The sequence below is a fragment of the Fundulus heteroclitus genome, chromosome 20 (assembly GCF_011125445.2).
Source record: "Fundulus heteroclitus isolate FHET01 chromosome 20, MU-UCD_Fhet_4.1, whole genome shotgun sequence".
NCBI lineage: Eukaryota > Metazoa > Chordata > Actinopteri > Cyprinodontiformes > Fundulidae > Fundulus > Fundulus heteroclitus.
The window spans coordinates 44301998-44319856 of record NC_046380.1 but is presented as its reverse complement, the minus strand read 5'-3'; the positions used below and the strand labels follow the sequence as shown (position 1 = coordinate 44319856).

The 17859-nt window shown below is 40.7% G+C and overlaps 1 protein-coding gene across 7 annotated transcripts in view; it reads right to left on the bottom strand.

Annotated features, from left to right (window-relative positions):
* nfasca (neurofascin homolog (chicken) a) overlaps positions 1-17859 on the bottom strand; it is a 221432-nt gene that overhangs the window by 95138 nt on the left and 108435 nt on the right. For 6 of the 7 annotated variants that reach the window (XM_036151486.1, XM_036151482.1, XM_036151483.1 and 3 more), the window contains exons 9-13: positions 12581-12751; positions 10304-10351; positions 3863-3974; positions 3090-3274; positions 2877-3008 (exon numbers count right to left, since the gene is read on the bottom strand). In XM_036151486.1, the coding sequence (XP_036007379.1) occupies positions 2877-3008; positions 3090-3274; positions 3863-3974; positions 10304-10351; positions 12581-12751 (648 nt within the window). The remainder of the gene's footprint in view (positions 1-2876; positions 3009-3089; positions 3275-3862; positions 3975-10303; positions 10352-12580; positions 12752-17859) is intronic. The other variant, XM_036151488.1, reaches the window with a different exon arrangement.

Here is a 17859-nt window from a genome sequence, read left to right as displayed (position 1 = left end):
TCAGAGTACTCAAAACAGCCCTTGAGCGCCTCCATTGCTCCCTCAGTCCACACCCTCACTTGCCTCACTGTTGGTTTAGCTCTGATCAGCAGGGGCCTGTATGCAGAAAATAGCATAACAGAGATGTGGTCTGAGGAGCCCAGGTGGGGTCGGGGGGCTGCCTTGAATGCGCCTTTTATGTTTGTGTAAACCAGAACTAGAGTGTTCTCTCCCCGAGTTGCAAAATCCACATGTTGGTAGAAATGAGGGAGAACAGTTTTCATATTTGCCTGGTTAAAATCCCCAGCAATAATGAAAACGCCTTCCATGTGTGCAGATTGCATCTCAGAGATAGTCCAATAAAGGACACTCATAGCCTCTTTGTTGTTTGCGCTGGGAGGCACGTAAACCACGGTGATAATAACAACAGTGAATTCTCTAGGCAGATAAAAAGGTCTGCAGCTAATAATCATAAGCTCGATGTCCGGAGAGCAAAAACTTGTGACTATTGTAGCATTATTACACCAGTTGTTATTGATGTAAACGCAGAGTCCGCCTCCCCGGGTCTTACCGCTGAGTTCTTTGTTTCTGTCAGCGCGGAAAGTAGCTAGCCCCTCCAGGCTAACGGCGTTGTCTGGGATTGTTGAGTTGAGCCATGTCTCGGTCAGAATCAGAGCGCAGCAGTCCCTGAACTCCCTCTTTGCAGAGAGCTCGAGTTGCAAATGGTCTATTTTGTTGTCCAGTGAGCGGACGTTGGACAGCAGGATGGAAGGGAGCAGCGATCTGAATGGGTTAGCCTTTAGCTTAGCTGCTAAGCCTCCGCGGCAGCCGCGCTTCTTCGGCCAGCTACACCGTTTCCGCTTAGCTCTCCACTGTGAGCTGCTCGTCGAGTCTGCCACCTCACAGGCCTCCAGGACTGGTACCCGTAGTATGCCGAAACCGCGTAAACAATTGAGCGTAGAAGTGGTTATAAGTCCAAAAACACTACATGACCATAACTCCAGCAGGCGCTGGCGATCGTGCACTGATCGGCTGGGTAGATGAGAGGATTCCAGCGAGTTTGGTGGCATTTTTTAAGAAAATATCTGCAAGTTGTAGCGGAGCTGTAAGCCTAGCCGCTGCCCGGAAGCACAGCTGGAAGTTCTGCGCTTAAGACGATGGGTTCTCCCGCGACAAAGTAATTAATTAGCTCATGCACTGTTAACTAGGAAATAGGCATTTTTAAGAAGAGGATAGCAGGTTTTGAGGATTACAGAACAAATTAGGTATTCAATACTAGAGTGTTGTTGGGATTGCTGTGAAATGAAGATGACTGTAAGTCTGGAATAAAAGAATCCCCCTGCTGGTCGCTGAGAGAAGTTGCGGTGTCTGGTCTCGTCTATAGCCCCATTTACACTACCCTTGTTAAACCGATCCAGGCCGAGCTCGGTCCGAGCTTGGATCAGTTAACCAAGCCGAGCTTGGTTCTGACGACCGTTTACACAGCACGCTATCTCTTGGTTTCCTGCCTCCTAGTGACGATCTGCGGTACTACTGCTCTCTGGGTTTGAAGGCGGCACCAAGCAAATCAAAATGGTGGCGCCTGTAACATTCAGGCAGTAATGTTTGGTGATACACCAACTTTTGGTGAATTTACTTGACAGAGTTGGCTTTTGTGAAGTGGATAAGACAAACGAATGTCTAATAAGGATTTACAGACACAGGAAACGACAGACGCTGAGGTTCATCACACTGCTAAGCAGAATCATCATTGGAAATTGTGTGTCACGGTAGGGAAGCTAGTGTTTTTATTAATGTCTGCAATGTCAGCTGACCGCACGGAGATGAAGCGGGGTTTTATGTCTCTTTTTAAGGTGAAATCCTCTCCCACATTGCCAACATGAAAGCAATTGAGGAAACATAAAACCTGCTTGAATTTTGGATATCTAGAGCTTATCATTTTCTGGAAGATATCTGCTTTCCAACTAGCATAATTTGATCTAGGATCAAGCTTCAGGTTGTGGCAAGTCCTTTTGGTAGGTCCATTTCAGGTGGACAGCAGGGTCCTCATCAAAACAGGGCCGAAAGTAAATATTTTTCCACTTGTAGTTGTAATACACCTTAAAGCTTGTCCAGTAAAGTTAATGTTCCATGTACACTTGTTGACACAATTGTAACTATATCACTGACCAATCATGTAACACACAACTTACATAGAGTCTTAGAACTTTCAATTAGAAAATCTGCTTGTTTTCTTTTTAAGATCACAGGTCATGGAGGCAGTCAATAAACACGACTACTATGACACAACACAGATTGACAACCTACTCTTAAAAGGTATGAAAAGGTATCAACACAGTTATTTGGGACATTAGACTTAAGTGATAAAAACTACTGCATCTTTGAAGGCCACATATTTTGATTAGCTACAGTCAATAAAAGGGCTACATATACTGTTCACAAATGTGCACAAAAATATTATCATCATTGTAGAATATTTACTGAAGATATTTTTTAAATGTGTTGAAACGTTGCTTGTATTTAAAGGTTTGCATGACTTGACTCCCCCAATGGGGAATAGTTTGACCTAAAAAAACATGTCCACTAGAATTTAGCTCTCAGGGGTTGCAAAAATCCACTGTGGATTGGAATACAGCACCCACACAACAAATAATATGGGAAATGTTACCACAGTCTCCAAATCTCTGAATATGTGGTTGAGATTAAATCTGTTATAGCATTTGGAGACACAACATGAAAATTATCCTTTATGGTTATATCTGGCCATTTTACATGACATATTGAAATACTCTTGGCTCTTAATGTGATTTCCCCCCCCCCCAAAAAAAAAAAACCTAATTGACAAACACAAAACATAGAAATAAAGGTGAAATAAATTATTCAGAAAGAAGCCGTACTTTCTATTGGCTCTCCATTCATAAGCCACTGAATGTCGGGTTTTGGGTTGCCGTTGGCTCGACACACCAGACGGCCATTCTCCTCTGGGGCTAGCACCAGGTTTGTAGGTTTGTCTAACCAGTAAGGAGCCGCTATAGATGAAATAAGACAGTTTAGTTTAAAAAAAATCCCTTAATGTTTCTCAACAAACACTTTACTTGTATTGTCCTCACCTTTAACCTCAACATAGATGGAATGGCGTACACTGCCTAAATGGTTGATTGCCCTGCAAACATACTCCCCAGCATCCTCCTCTGACACATGGACAATTCTTAGGGTCTTATTGTAGTTCTCAAACTTCACCTTTTGAGCTGGCAGGTCTCCACCCCTCTTAAACCACTTGATAGTGGGAGTCGGACTGTAAGAAAAACATTTGGGGAGAGAAGCGTGTGTTTCATTGGATTACATTTCATTTAACAAAAAAAAAAAAAAATGTATCTTCCAAAATACCCAATAAGTATTAGAAGTCAATATTTTGATCTGTATTTTCCAAATAACCTATTATAATTCAGGCATTGGCTGGACTTTGTAACAACCAAGGTACTACGCATTAATGGTTTTGGAATCGTAATAAGTATTTGATTATTATAAAAATCAGCAAATATAAAAGACACTGAATAACAATGTATTTTTTGCATCTTTGTGTGTATGTGTGTGTGTGTGTGTGTGTGTGTGTGTGTGTGCGTGCGCGTATGTGTGTGTGTGCGTGTGTGTGTATGTGTGTGTGCGTGCGTGTGTGTTTGTGTTTATGCGTGTGTGTGTTTGTGTTTATGCGTGTGCGTGTGTGTGTGTGTGCGTTTGTGTGTGTGTGTCTGTGTGTGTGTGTGGGTGTGTGTTTGTGTTTATGCGTGTGTGTGTGTGTGTGTGTGTGTGTGTGTGTGTGTGTGTGTGTGTGTGTGTGTGTGTGTGTGTGTGTGTGTGTGTGTGTGTGTGTGTGTGTGCTCACAGCCCAGCAGCAATGCACTCCAAAAGCAGTTGCTCATCTCGTAGGACCATTTTCACGCTCTCACTCCCTGAGGGAGAGAGGAAGGTTGGCGGGAACTCTGCTACTTTGCGGCCTGTAATTAAGAGAAGATGGCAGGTTAATATTTGCAAAAAGACATTTATTTTCCCTGTAGCATGAGTCACTTCCTACAAGCAGCTAAACACCCTCCCTTTCACAACATCTATCAATATTATTCTGATTGTTTCTTTGGGGCTGGGTTCCATCTCTTACTGAAGTTAGCAGTGAGGAAAGGCAGCTCAGGAAGAAGCTAACATCCTTGTTCTTCTCTCACATGATGCCATAAGGAAAGGCACATACAACACCCAGGTCATTCATTTTCACTGCTGGTCTCCCAAGGAGCAGATATGGCAAGGTTTTAAAAAAGTAGCACATCAAATTAGCCATGTGTCTTATTCTGTTGAAAGCTTTAATCTGCCTTAGTAAAACAGATTTAAGTTAATTAGCAGTGCATAATGGCAGTAATGGGTGCAAAAAACACAAACTTTGTGGGTTTTTTGTTTGTTTGTTTTTGTTTTGTTTGGTGTTTGTTCTTTGAACAAAAACACCTTAAATAGGAGATGATATTTCTAAATCTTTATTCTTCTACTGTGATTGCTCCTCTTTGCAAAACATATTGTTTAAAATAACCCACATTAGTTGCAATAGTACTGCCTTTGCTTACAGAAAAACTAAGACCAGCCATCCTGTTAATAAACAAGCTTTGATTTATTGAAAACTTTAAAAATGTTGTGTCAAGCAGCGCTATTCATTTTCAACCCAAACATTGCAATATCAATTATAAATTTACATGTTTATGTAAATAGTGATATGATAAAACCAGTGGCGTCTCTGCCATGATAGGTTACGTGGGGCACAGAAACTCAACACCTGTTTTTTTTATGACTAGAGCCTGACTTTGATCAATATTAACGTTAAAGAGTCTGTCCCCCTTTTAATTCCCTCAGTATCACAGAAATGCCAAGCAGATGGCAGCGATGTTATTTCTTCCCATTCACAAATTGATGCCTTTGTTGATGGTGTTACATACTTGGTTGTTTTTGCATTAGACAATGGGGCCACCTCGAAAAAGAAGTTGATTATTCACAGGAAGCTGCCTCCCTGGTTTTATTTAGAGCTGTGTTCTTTAAAGCACAATGTTAGGAAACTGAAGAAAAAAAATGGTGCTCTACACATCTAGAGGAATCCAATCTAATCTGGAAAAATTGGGGATTGAGGGATAAGGGAGTGGTGACCTAGTGGTTAGCACATTGAGCTTGTGTCCTGGACGTTCAACTCCCACAGACTGGTCCCTGAGCAAGACCCTTAACCCCGATTGCTGTTCAGTTCTGTCTCGATTCATGATAGATCATGTATACGTTTGACGCAGTCTGCTTATGCGCTCTTCGTTATCAGATAACCGGGATAAAAAAAAAAACAGTCCGAGACCTCCCCAGAAACTGGTCTGTATTTAGCGCGGTTCGGTTATGTCTAGCGCGGTTCAGTTCAGTCTGCTGACCATTTACACACGAGAGTTATCTCAGTTACCGAGCTCGGACTGGTCTCGGCTCGGTTAAAAAAGTGTAGTGTAAACGGGCCTATAATCTACATGGACTTACATGCAACAAGTCTCCCATGTAAACGTTGTCTCGTAATATGTGCTTTTCACGTGCTGAGGTTTTTTGATATCTCAAACTGTATCCTGGAAAAGTGAGAAATATGCCTTTTATTTCCTCTTCCTCCCCAAGTGTGGCTCCTATCTTTCCACAGAGTTAAAAGCAGCGCCCTATGGAAACCGTGTCAGGGTCTGTAATTTCGATTACAATGCAGTTGTAGTTGAAAATAAAGATTGATTGATTGATTGATTGATTGATTGGTTGGTTGGTTGGTTGGTTGATTGATTGATTGATTGATTGATTGATTGATTATCCTGAGCTATCTTTTTAGCTATGCTGCTTATAGGATTAGGCTGCTAGAGGACAACAAAATAAATTTTCTCACTCTATATTTCCTCCCACTGCTGAGTTATCCTACTGTTCCCCAATTTTGCATTGTTTGTTGTTATTTACAATATCTGTCTTTTTTTCTCTTCATAGTAGGTACACCTGCTATGGTGGTCTATTAACTGCGACATCATCTAGGGCAAGGAGATCAACCGCCATGCCAGTATAACATAGAAAAGATTCCTGGATCAATGTGTGGTTCTGTGCTTTTTATGTCTCTGCTTTGTCTTTTCTAACCCCCAGTAGGTCAAAGCAGATGACTGTTCACACTGAGCCTGGTTCTGCTGGAGGTTTTCCTCCCTGTTAAAGTGGAGTTTTCCTCTCCATTGTCGCTTCATGCATGCTCAGTATGAGGGATTGCTTCAAAGCCATCGGCAATGCAGATTACTGTGCACTGTGGCTCTACACTCTTTCATGAGTGAATGCTGCTTGTCAAGACTCAATGCAATCTGCTGTGATTCCTTAGATAGGAAACTTTTTGTCAATTTGGCTGGATGATATGATTGAATTTGACTTTTAGAAGTGTCTTGAGATGACGTGTTGTGAATTGGTGCTATATAAATAAAATTTAATTGAGTATCGCAGACCTTTGATCACAGCAAAATTATTTTTATGTAGGTTGAAGGCTATATGCAATAGGGCTCCTCCTCTTGCCTCTTGCCAAGAGGAGTGTGTGTGTGTGCACACACACACACACACACACACACACACACACACACACACACACACACACACACACACACACACACACACACACAGTGGTGAAACAGTTTATAATTTCAGCCAAGATTTTCACATTTGACATCTGTTATGCGCAGATATTCTCAACTAATTTAGTAAACGCTATACAGTGACTTTTCAGCTGCGACGAACAGATCCATTCTGTGGGAAGTCACAGACGGTCTTGCCGTGTAAAACTCAGCAGCTGTCATAACAATGCAGCTCTGCAGCAGAATCAAATTTGGCTCATAATCCTGATGAACTGACTGCACAGATAAAGTTTGTAGATGTACTTTCTTGCCTAAAATCATCTTAAAACAACTTTTTGTGATAAATTAAATTTATAAATTTGATAGGTTTGTAAACTCCTCATCTCTTTACTGCTCCTTACTCCACCATTGTAGTGGACAGTTTTTCTAGCTGCACTTAACCCCATCCCTCAACAATCTCAGAGAAAGCAGACCAAAGTACTGCATGGCGTCTCTCCTTTCTACACAGGTGGTTGGTGATTGGCAGGAGGGTCAGGGCTTGCAGCTGATTCGCATTGTGTGCTGATGATGGAAGTCATATAAGCGGAGGCTGCCAGCAGAACTCCGCCAAAGTGTTAACCAGTGTGGTATGCCTTGATAGGCCACTGTCTCACAACAGCTTTCCTTCGTTCCACGTTCTAACATTTGTCTCCCATGCCCCAGGTTGCCCGCCCTGGATCCCACTCCGTTTCTCAATCTCAAGCCAAGTTCCAAGACCCGTCGAATACTGCCTTGGCTAATCTGCCGGCAGCCAGACCGCTCTGCCTTCCAACCCGCTCCGATGGATCGCTCTCCACCAGCCAGCCTTCCTGCCTCATTACCACCTGTTCCACCGGAACAGGTGGTAATGAGGCAACTGTTTGCCTGACTGGATCCTCCCTCCACCACTCCCCTGGCGGTGCTCTTCCCATTGAATGGTAAGCATTGCAGCACGCAGCAGTAGTGGTACCGTTGCAGGCATCTAACCCCTCCCTCTGTGCTCTGCATGTGGGCGAAAGCCTTGAAAACCATGACAGCTTTACGTACCAAAGTCTTGGGAAAAGTGAAATTAGTTGGGTAAATGTGTATGGAAACACTACCTATGGTTTGCAAAGCCCCAGGCTTCTCAAAAGTCCTAGGCTTTTGAGTGGCAATGGAAATGTGGCTATGATTAGTTTTCCAATTGAGAGCTAATGATTATTCAAAGTGTTCCTCTAATCTTTTTGAGCAGTGTACATTGTACGACATTTCTACTATCTACTAATAAACTTTTATAACTTTTACAAGCTTCGTCACAATCTTATATCGAAAGTCAGATGTTACTTTGTAGTCAAACTATGCTTCTTTATGTGGCTTTTCTTATGCGGAGGATGACTATATATCACTCCTGAGACCTGTTTTACAAAAAGCAACATAAAGGGTTTGTTAATCCTGGTTCCTTATCAGACCTAATGAGTCATTGGTCAAACTCATCAGAAACCAAGTTTTATCAGTGAGTCTGTTTTCTTGTCTGTGTGTTTTTCTTTTTTTTAATCAGCCTGCATTAAAATACCACTGGCACACATTGGTATTCAGTCAAGTACTATAGTTATTTTAAAATTATGATGGTAGCCTAAACATTTACTACTTTTATTAATAGCCATGTGGGCATTGTTATTGTTCAGTTGTGTTTTGAAGACTGTTTTCTAGTTTGACAGAAAGGCCTTTCATAGACTATTGCAATTAGATAAATGGCTGATGAAGAAACAAAGGTGTTGCTAATTAAATCCGGTGTTGCACCACTTTCCATGAAATTTTGCTCCTCCAGAACAAACATCTTTTCCCTCAAGTGCTCAAAATGCGCATCTCACAACCCCAAAAGAAAAAAAAATAGAAACCATGTTAGTGACCTAACAACTGTTAATGGAAAGAATATTATGTTATCATATATATTTATTATCATGAATAGATAATTTCATTGCCTCTCAATATCCGAAATGAACTTCTTTCAATGTTTCAATACTTTGTGTTTTAAATGCAAACAATATTTGTATTAATAATTAATGCCACAACTAAAATCTGATATGAGGTGAGCATTGCTTTACAAATTCTGTCTGCTGAAAGGACTTATGGGTCAGCCAAAACAAAGCCCTTTAGAGTCAGAATTGGATACATCAGAGAAAATGGTTTAACAATTTTTTTTTTTACAATTTAAGTAGCTCCAAACAAATGTGTTTTTTCTTTATAATAGGAGCAGTGTTTCCTTTCTCGAGTCTACTCATCTTCAATTCCTCATAAGGCTCCATCAAAAGATGCTGCTTGTTTGGTTTAAAGATTGGCGCACACAACTCATCTGTTGTAGCATCAGTGAATCTGGGATCGATCTCATGGTCTTCTGTAGAAAGCCGGGACGCGCAATAAGTTGGACTCTTTATACCTGGCTTGATTTAGTCGAATTCTCTGAGCGTGGATTGGGCTTTGTGAAACAGATAGTCGAGACGCATTGATCACGCTAGTTCAAGCCTGGCTTTAGCACTTATCATGGATTTCCAAATTTGGCTTTGTGAACTAGGCCTCAGATCTGTTGTTCTGTTCCTGTCAACCAGGACGACAGCTTAGGTACATTTGGTCATTTTCAGTGGGCTGGAAGGTTAAAGTGCAATTCCAGCTATTCAATATTTTCTGCTGTCATATGTATATCTTGTGCCAGATGGTACATTTTTATGAGAATGTTCAGGTACCCCAACATCTGAGACATACCTGTTCAATCCAGGTGACATCGGAGCAAGCATTTTATTGAAAATATGCCTCTCATTAATTATTTTCCAGAAGTCACAGGAGGTTTCCCACTTAGCGGGGTTTGAGCCTATAACCCCTTGGCCCAAAGCACAGCAACTATATATTTTTTTCATGCAAGAAGGTCGATGGGTAGGTATGTACAAAAATGCATTATTAACCTGAAAGAAACTTTAAAATTACAAAACATAATGAGTGGTATTTACTTTACTACAGAATGACAATAACATTTCTATTCATCTTATTGATGAATCATACCCTAGAGTAGTGACAAGTGAGCTTCATGCCACTTTTCTGCCTGTCCTTGTGGAGCTCACAGCAGCTTGACAGATAAGCCAAGATTCACATCCAAACTGCAGCTTGTTGGGTATTTTATTTAGAAAAATTAAATCTTCAAAATATTGTCTTCTAACATTTTCGCTTGTTTGTTGAAGTTGAGAAAGAGGGCACTGCCCTACATAATCCTGAGGACATTTTGTCACTTTAGCGGTTTTGTTTTTCAAGTAATCAGTTACGGAATAAGACAATCTGATATAAAAATGTTAAAAACTGTTTAGGTTTACACTGTAAGGCATTTGAGTTATTAAAATGTGTGGACATGTTATTGTGCAGCTTTTTGCAAACTGCTGGGCTTATTTCTGGCTCTTGGTGCTAAACTGGTTGACCACCCCTGCACTATATTAACAGCAAAACATTGTTTTAACCTAAAAGAAACACAACATCCATTAGCAACAGATCAATAAAAGAGTTTTTACGTGAAGAGCTTGTAGATTAAGCGGTTAGTTTGAGTTAGATTAAACTTCATTAAGCAATTAGATTAGTGTGTAAAACCATGTTACTGCTAAAAGCTGACAAAGGGGTTAACAGCAAGTGGAGTACTTTGACATAAACAAACTCACCACCATAAGGATCAGAGGCATTGTAAGATGTTTGATTATATGGCTCCACTGGAAATAGCAGGCACAAAAAGTTGCTTATTAGTCCAAACATTATCTAACAGTGCTACTGGGCACTGAATAAACCTGAAAGATTTTAAGGAACCTCAAAAATGGAGACATCACATTGACTTTATACTTTTAAATCACATAATCTCAAGGTAGTGCAAATCTGAAAGTGACAATCATAAATATTTAAATGAACAGTGACTTCTTCAAAAGTAACAGTAGACTGTGAGCTCTAGACTTCTGTTGTCCTTAGGAGGCTGTGTCCATCCTCAGAGAGCTCCTATCTTATCATAAAAATTCCTGCCTAGGAGTCTTAGCTTCAGAGTGATTCAGATAGCTGCTGAGAGCAATTCTGAGTACAGAGATGACAGAAATTTCTATCTTCGTGAGGAGGTGTGGTTGACCCCGTTGCTAGGTGTGATGCCGTCTTTTAAGAGCTGTGACTGGTTGATAGTATGTTAATGGACAGGTCATAGAAAAAAGGGTTTCTGGTTTGGGAACCTGAGGATCACAGCTTTGCTTTTTGCTGGTGATGTAGTTCCATTGCCTTTTTTAAGCCATGACCTCCAGTGTGTATTGGAGCAGTTCGCCGCTGAGTCTAAAGTTGCCAGGACGAGAATCTGTTACTCTAGTCTGACAGCATGGTTATATTGGTCTAGTTCATAAGTGATGGTAGGATAGAACGAGAGATTGACAGACGGACTGGGGTTGTATCTGCAATAATATGGGGAATGCTACAGTCTGTTGTGTTGAAGAAAGAACTGAGCCAAAAAGCAACGCTCTTGATTCACCTGTCCATCTATGTTCCCCACCCACACCTATGGTCATAAGGTCAAGGTCATAACCAAAAGAATGAGATCTCAGAGTAGTCAAAATGAGCTTCCTATGGAGGGTGGGTGGGCTTAGCCTTACATATAGGTTGAGGAGCTCTATTATCTGGGAGCAGCTCAAAGTAGAGCTGTTGCTCCTCCACATTGAAAGGAGCCACTTAAGATAGCTTGGGCATCTGATCAGGATTCCCCTGGGCACATCCCATTTGGGGGGAAGGGAGTTCTGGGCGTGTCCCACTGGGAGGACACGCCCAGAAACCCCGTAGAAGACCCAGAATTCCAGTGGACATGTTGGGGTCCCCCAGAATGAGCTGGAGCATGTTGCTGGGGAGAGGGATGTGTGTTTCTCTCCTGGACTTATTGCCCCTGTTACCTAATCTCAGATAAGTAGAAGACAATGGATGGATGATGGCTTTTACTTTTACAAGATTGTTTTCTGATTATCTTGACCAATTCTTCTAATAAGAATCTGAACATTTTCTCTTCCACTAAAATATTCAATTTTTTCTTTATTTGTTTTTATGACTTGATAAAGATCCCTTTTTAATATTGTTCAGTTTATACTAACAATTAAAGATGGATAGATAAATTGATACATTTTAAGATTGATTTAGAATGTATCCATTGCTATTCACTTTGTCTTCTACTCTAACCAGATAGGTCCCTGTGTTATAGAATGAACATAGGATGACTTATTTTTAAACTCAAAGGTTGTAGCAGTGCTACATGAACATCACAAATGGTAATATAGGACTGCAAGACTGAGAAGAACTGTGTCTTCCCTGGCTGTGTCGTCATCTTTTTAAAGAGCCATCAATGTACAGTACTGACACTTCTGTGGTTTCTGAGGAAAAAAGTAGATGTTTTTTTTTTTTCTTAGAAGAGAAAGCATTTGCCAGATAGATCTAGAAAAGTCTTCTTGCAGGAACAGCCTTTTTGTCAGTGCTTCAAATGTAACATTCAGAGATACTGCTCCTAAATTCAGATCCAACAGTAGAATACATGGTTATTGATATACACAGCGGCTAATTGGCATCCCATCACAAGTAGTCAGGAAACATAGGAGAAAAATAGTAAATATGAGATGGATTATTTTACCAGTCTATACAGTAACTGGCACACTAGATAAACAGACACTGTGTTCGGGTTCACTCTTGCTGGTTGGTCAAAGATAATTTGTGGTTTGATTAGGCATCCAAGAGACAGATTCTTATCAGAAACTATGCTCCATTAAAACATTTTTACTTTACGGATCTTAAGGCCTGTCCATGGAAGAATAGGCAGGACTGTAGGTACCAGTACTGAGTATATCCATGCTGTTTCTTGTAACTATTGGCGCTGTGTTGTGTTGTTGCATAGTTTGACATCAAATTAATGCTGCTGTTTGTATGTTTTCACTTACTGGTCTGAACTTTGAGGGTAAAGGGGTTCTTCTGCTGGATGGTGTGAGTAAAGTTGAAGCGAGCATTGCAGCTGTAGTCTTTTTGACCATCTTGGGCCAAAACATTGGAAAAGTACAGGTCTCCATTCAGACCCATAGACACTCTCCTATCCTGGGGGATGGGAGTCATATCTGTAGGTACCAAAGAAAAGAAACTGTTAACACTGGCAAAGAATAGACACAAACTTGAATTAAATTGAATTGCTTTATTTGCCCCCTCGGGGGGAAATTGCATTTCAGTAAAGCCCATCAAGAAAGACAAACATGGGTAGACAGGTGACTGTGGTTACTGCCACAAGGTGCTGCCTTTTCACAAAGTAGAAAAAAATATATTAGGATAGTTGAGGGTGGAAAAACTTGATGTTGCTTTAAGTTTTATCCCATTTGGTTTGTATATTTGTATAGACTTTTCATATAAAATTGCTATAGGAACTGTTGAATAAGCTATTTGTGTCATAAATTCCAACCAGACATGACAAGTTATTGCATCTTAATAATTTTGTGCATTGTGTAAAAAATAAAATCAACATAATACATAGATATAGAAGTCTATATAGTAGAGATCCATTGAGAAATCGGTCGGCTCTGGGTGTAAAAGGGCTACCCTAAACCAGACTGGGTGAGCAATTATTTAAAAATTAAAAAACCTAATCCAATTAGCCAATACACTTTGTAAAAGGAGCCTCCAGGTCACATTGACCACAACACTATTCTGAAATGGGGATGTTACTGCAGGAAGAAGACTCAAATTTAGCTAGTGTCAATGACATTGTTGAGAATAAAGTCTGAAGAAGCACAAAAGCTGTAAGTGGCCCTTTTAAGGTTAAAACGCATTTTAAATTGAGGAATGCTGGCACTTCTTTCAGGCTGATAAAACAGAGAGCTAAACCTCAGCAAGTTCAATTCAATTCAATTTTATTTATATAGCGCCAATTGCTCAGGGCAACCTAAGCCACTCTTACTATAAGCTTTGTCTAAAAGGAGTTTTAAGTCTAGTCTTAAAAGTAGACAGGGTGTCTGAACCAACACACAGTTTTGGTCTGTGAGGCAGACACCCTGTCTACTTTTAAGACTAGGCTTAAAACTTTCCTTCTGTTATGTATCTCTTCGAGGTCGGTCGTGTTTTTTCTCTGCTCTCCAGCTCTTCACCAGCACTCCCGCCTCTCCTGCTTCTGCTGCTATGTCTTGTCTTTCTGAGCACTTTCTTCATATCACCGAACTCTGAAAACCATGGATCCGGTACGCTGGTCATGCAATGCTATTGATCAAAGTTTTTCGATGGGTAGGCAGCAAAAGGGGGGCCTGTCCTGTCCCGATCTTGTGGGATACACCCTATATTCTTGGATGGAAAACGGTGTGTCTTTTGACTTTGTCAGTCCTGGACGTGGAGACATATACATGTTTGGATTCATGAAACTTGGATTTCTACTTATTGGTTTTGGTGGATTTTTGATGTATCAGCAAATACAGCGGATGTCAGTAGCCATTTGGCCTTGATCAGTCTAAAGGCTGCATATGACGCGATCACTAAGGCGGTGAACGAACAGACCCGGATGTTGCAGGAGCAGAGCTGAAACGCTGGATGTGCTGGTATGCAGAATGGCTTCATTGGTTGAATTCAAGGGGAGATGGGATAAAATCTGGATGTGAAATGTGGAAAAGCCCAACTAATTTGAAATATTGGATTTGCCATTTGGAGCCAGCAAAGACTTAGGGTTGACGGGAAAGTCAGTGCAGCTTGTCCTCATAACAAATAAAGTATTTGGACTACTAAAAGTATTTCGACAACTGTTGGCCGGTTGATAACATCAAGGACAATGGCCTCTGGAGAGTGTTCACGGAAATATAAACACTTTCACCCAAACAGACACACATAACTGATGCTCACAAAAACATATGAACTTACACACGACTAGTCTCCAATGTTAACCTTTCTGCTTTTATGTGTCTCGTCTTATTTGTGCTTCCCGTGCCGAGGTTTTTAATATCTCAAACGGTATTCTGTATTAGGATAAAGTTTGAAATATGTGTTTTTCCCTCTCCCTTCCTATTGTGGCCCCTATCTTTCCACAGAGTAATGGCAGTTCCCTGTGGGCACCGTGTAAGGCGGTGTCCTTGGTAGCATGGCCTCAGTAAATCGTCTCCCCCTGAAATGTTTGTGATGGATGTGATGGCAGTTGTAATGAAACAGTAATTTCCCTCTGGGATTATTAAAGTATCTCTGATTCTGATTCTAATTCTGATTTTTGACCAAACCTATAATTAGAGTGGCTTAGCTTACCCTAAACTATCACTGTAGTTATGCTGCTATAGGCTTAGGCTACTGGAGGACATCAGGGTCTATTTCTCTCACTCTGCTGAGTTCTCCTACTGTTCTCTAATTTGCATTGTTTGTTGTTATTTCAGCTTTTAACTTTTTGCTCCCTGTCAAATTTTTCTTCATAATAGGTACACCTGGTCTGGCGTTCTGTTAGCTGTGACATCATCCAAGGGAGACAGATTAGCCGCTATTACTATATAACATAGAAAGGATTCCTGGAACAATATGTGTCTACTATAACCCTCAATCGGTCTAGGCAGATGCCCGGTCACACTGAGCCTGGTTCTGTTGGAGGTTTTCCTCCCTGTTAATGGGGGGATTTCCTCTCCACTGTTGCTGCATGTATGCTCAGTATGAGGGATTGCTGAAAGGCCATTGAAAATACAGATGATTGTCCAATGTGGCTCTAAGCTTTTTCCTGAGCACTGAATGCTGCTTGTCAGGACTCAATGCAATCGGTTGGCTTTTCTTAGATAGCAAACTTTTTGACCAACTTGTATGATTTGATCAAATTTAATTGGATTGAATACTCAACCAATGCTCAATCCACAAATGCATCTTCCTTACAAATGAGGCACCACCTCAGTGACGTGCGATCAGGGGAGGCAGGTGAGGCAGTGCCTCACCAGCCATCATGGAAAGAAAGAAAATATATAATCATAAAGTAATTTAAATTGTTATATTCATCCGGTGGTTTGTACTAAAAAATATTCATTTTTCATGTAGCTTCACCAATTTCGATTTTTATTTGTTCAAAATCGCTGAATTTTCTTATTTTCCCATTCAAATGCTTGGAAGCGATGCCGGTGAGGCAGCAGCGAGCTCTGCCTCACCTTGGATTGCGCAACCCCTGGCTCTGCGCTGGCTGCTAAGCGGAGAGAGCATGTTGCTGTACGGCGTCAATAAAATGGTTTAAACAAATTTAATATGTGAACTTATTTCCAATAATTTAGCTTATGTATATAATGTACAGTGCTTTTTGTCACCAACTGTGTTTGTGTAACGTGTTTCGTGTAATGAGCGATTATAAACGGCAGAGAACAGGTTCGAGGTGAGGCAGGCAGTTCTCTTGCCTCATGGCAGGGGGCGCTCAAGATCCCAGACCTTCGTCTTGTTCACTCCTCAACTGCCGAGTAAGTGACAGCGAGCTAGGCTAAACGATTCGGGAAGCAAGTCAAGTGCAGCGATAGATTATAATAGAGATGGTGATTTTTTCCCTCTCTTGCATTCATCCCTCAAAAACGGTGAGGGATGAATGCAAATCTCCTGGACAGCTTCTCAACTTTTTGGCCGAGAAGGATCTTGTTCCTGAGGCGACAAAGTTGCTCCAGCTCGTGCTCACGGTGCCAGCTACTACAGCGTCAGTGGAGCGGTCATTCTCAGCCCTGAAGAGACTGAAAACATACAGCAGGAACAGGACGGATCAAAGAAGGCTTTCTTCCCTGGCAGTGATCTCCATTGAGACAGATAGACTTTTAAAACTGAAGGAAGATAAGGAGGACTTCTATCGCAAAGTGACGGATGTTTTTGTGCAGAAGGAGCGACGCATGGACTTCATTTATAAGTAAAGGTAAGACAGTAATAACATTTATTTTGTTTTGTTTTTTAAGGAAATGTGTGTTTTGTGAGCTACAGTTTGTATGTGTAAGGATGCAGAAGTGAAACATAACCTGTAAACTGCTGTCAATCTATGCATCTATTTGCAAATCTGATTCTGATGACGTCAGTGCCTCACCAGCTTTGAACCTCACCGCACATCACTGCACCACCTCATATTATTATTCCAAGGGGAATACCAGGCTTTCCCATGGTATATGAGTTTCTCTCAAAACAAATTATTACAGCAACAAAATGATCAACTAAAAAATAATTTCTTTACATTTTGTGCAAAAATTATAGTTTCAAGCTCCATCACTCATCAGAGATTTGTGCCTGTATTTGCAAAGAATCTCAGCATCACTGAGAGCTGCTATCTTAGCCTAAAATTTCCTACCAAGGACTCTTAGCTTCAGAGTGATTCAGATGCTGCTACAAACGACTCTGAGTAAGGAGACGACAGAAACCTTTGTCTTAGTGACAAGGTGTGGTTGACCCCATTGCTGGATGTATATTGCTGTGATTGGTTGATAGAAAGAGAATGAAATAAGCCTTATTCACATCCTCATCATCATATGGATTTGATTATTGTTATGTTTACCTTCCATACTGATCATTTTACTACTTCAGTCTATTTGCTAATATTGTAAACTGACCTTTTTTTATTTATTTTTTTATTTATTATTTATTTTATTTTATTTTATTGCCTGCTTGCATAAAGCGGTTGGATTTGACAAAAGGACTGAACTCTCTCTCTCTCTCTCTCTCTCTCTCTCTCTCTCTCTCTCTCTCTCTCTCTCTCTCTCTCTCTCTCTCTCTCTCTCTCTCTCTCTCTCTCTCTCTCTCTCTCTCTCTCTCTCTCTCTCTCTCTCTCTCTCTCTCTCTCTCTCTCTCTCTCTCTCTCTCTCTCTCTCTCTCTCTCACTCACACACACACACACATACATACAAACACTAACACACACACATATCTGTGCTCTTTCAGGAGAGGCAAAATGCTGCAAGTCATTGACTTGATGCCTTCTGTCAGGTTTCCTTCGATATAATTTTTTGAACCAATCTGTTAAGATGGCTTTGACAGAATTGACTTTGTAAAGTGCCTTGAGATTACAATGCGTTGACATTTTCTATAAAAATATACTGATTTTGATTTTATTTGAAATAAAAAAACTTATACATTGCCAACAAAATTAAAGATTAAGCAAAATTGTCTTCATCATTATTGCTTCACACTTAGTCTAAACAGATGCTAGAATGACATACAAAGTAAATTTTTATGAAATACAGTATTATAAAGTTCAGACTCCTAAAGTCTTCCTCTAGTT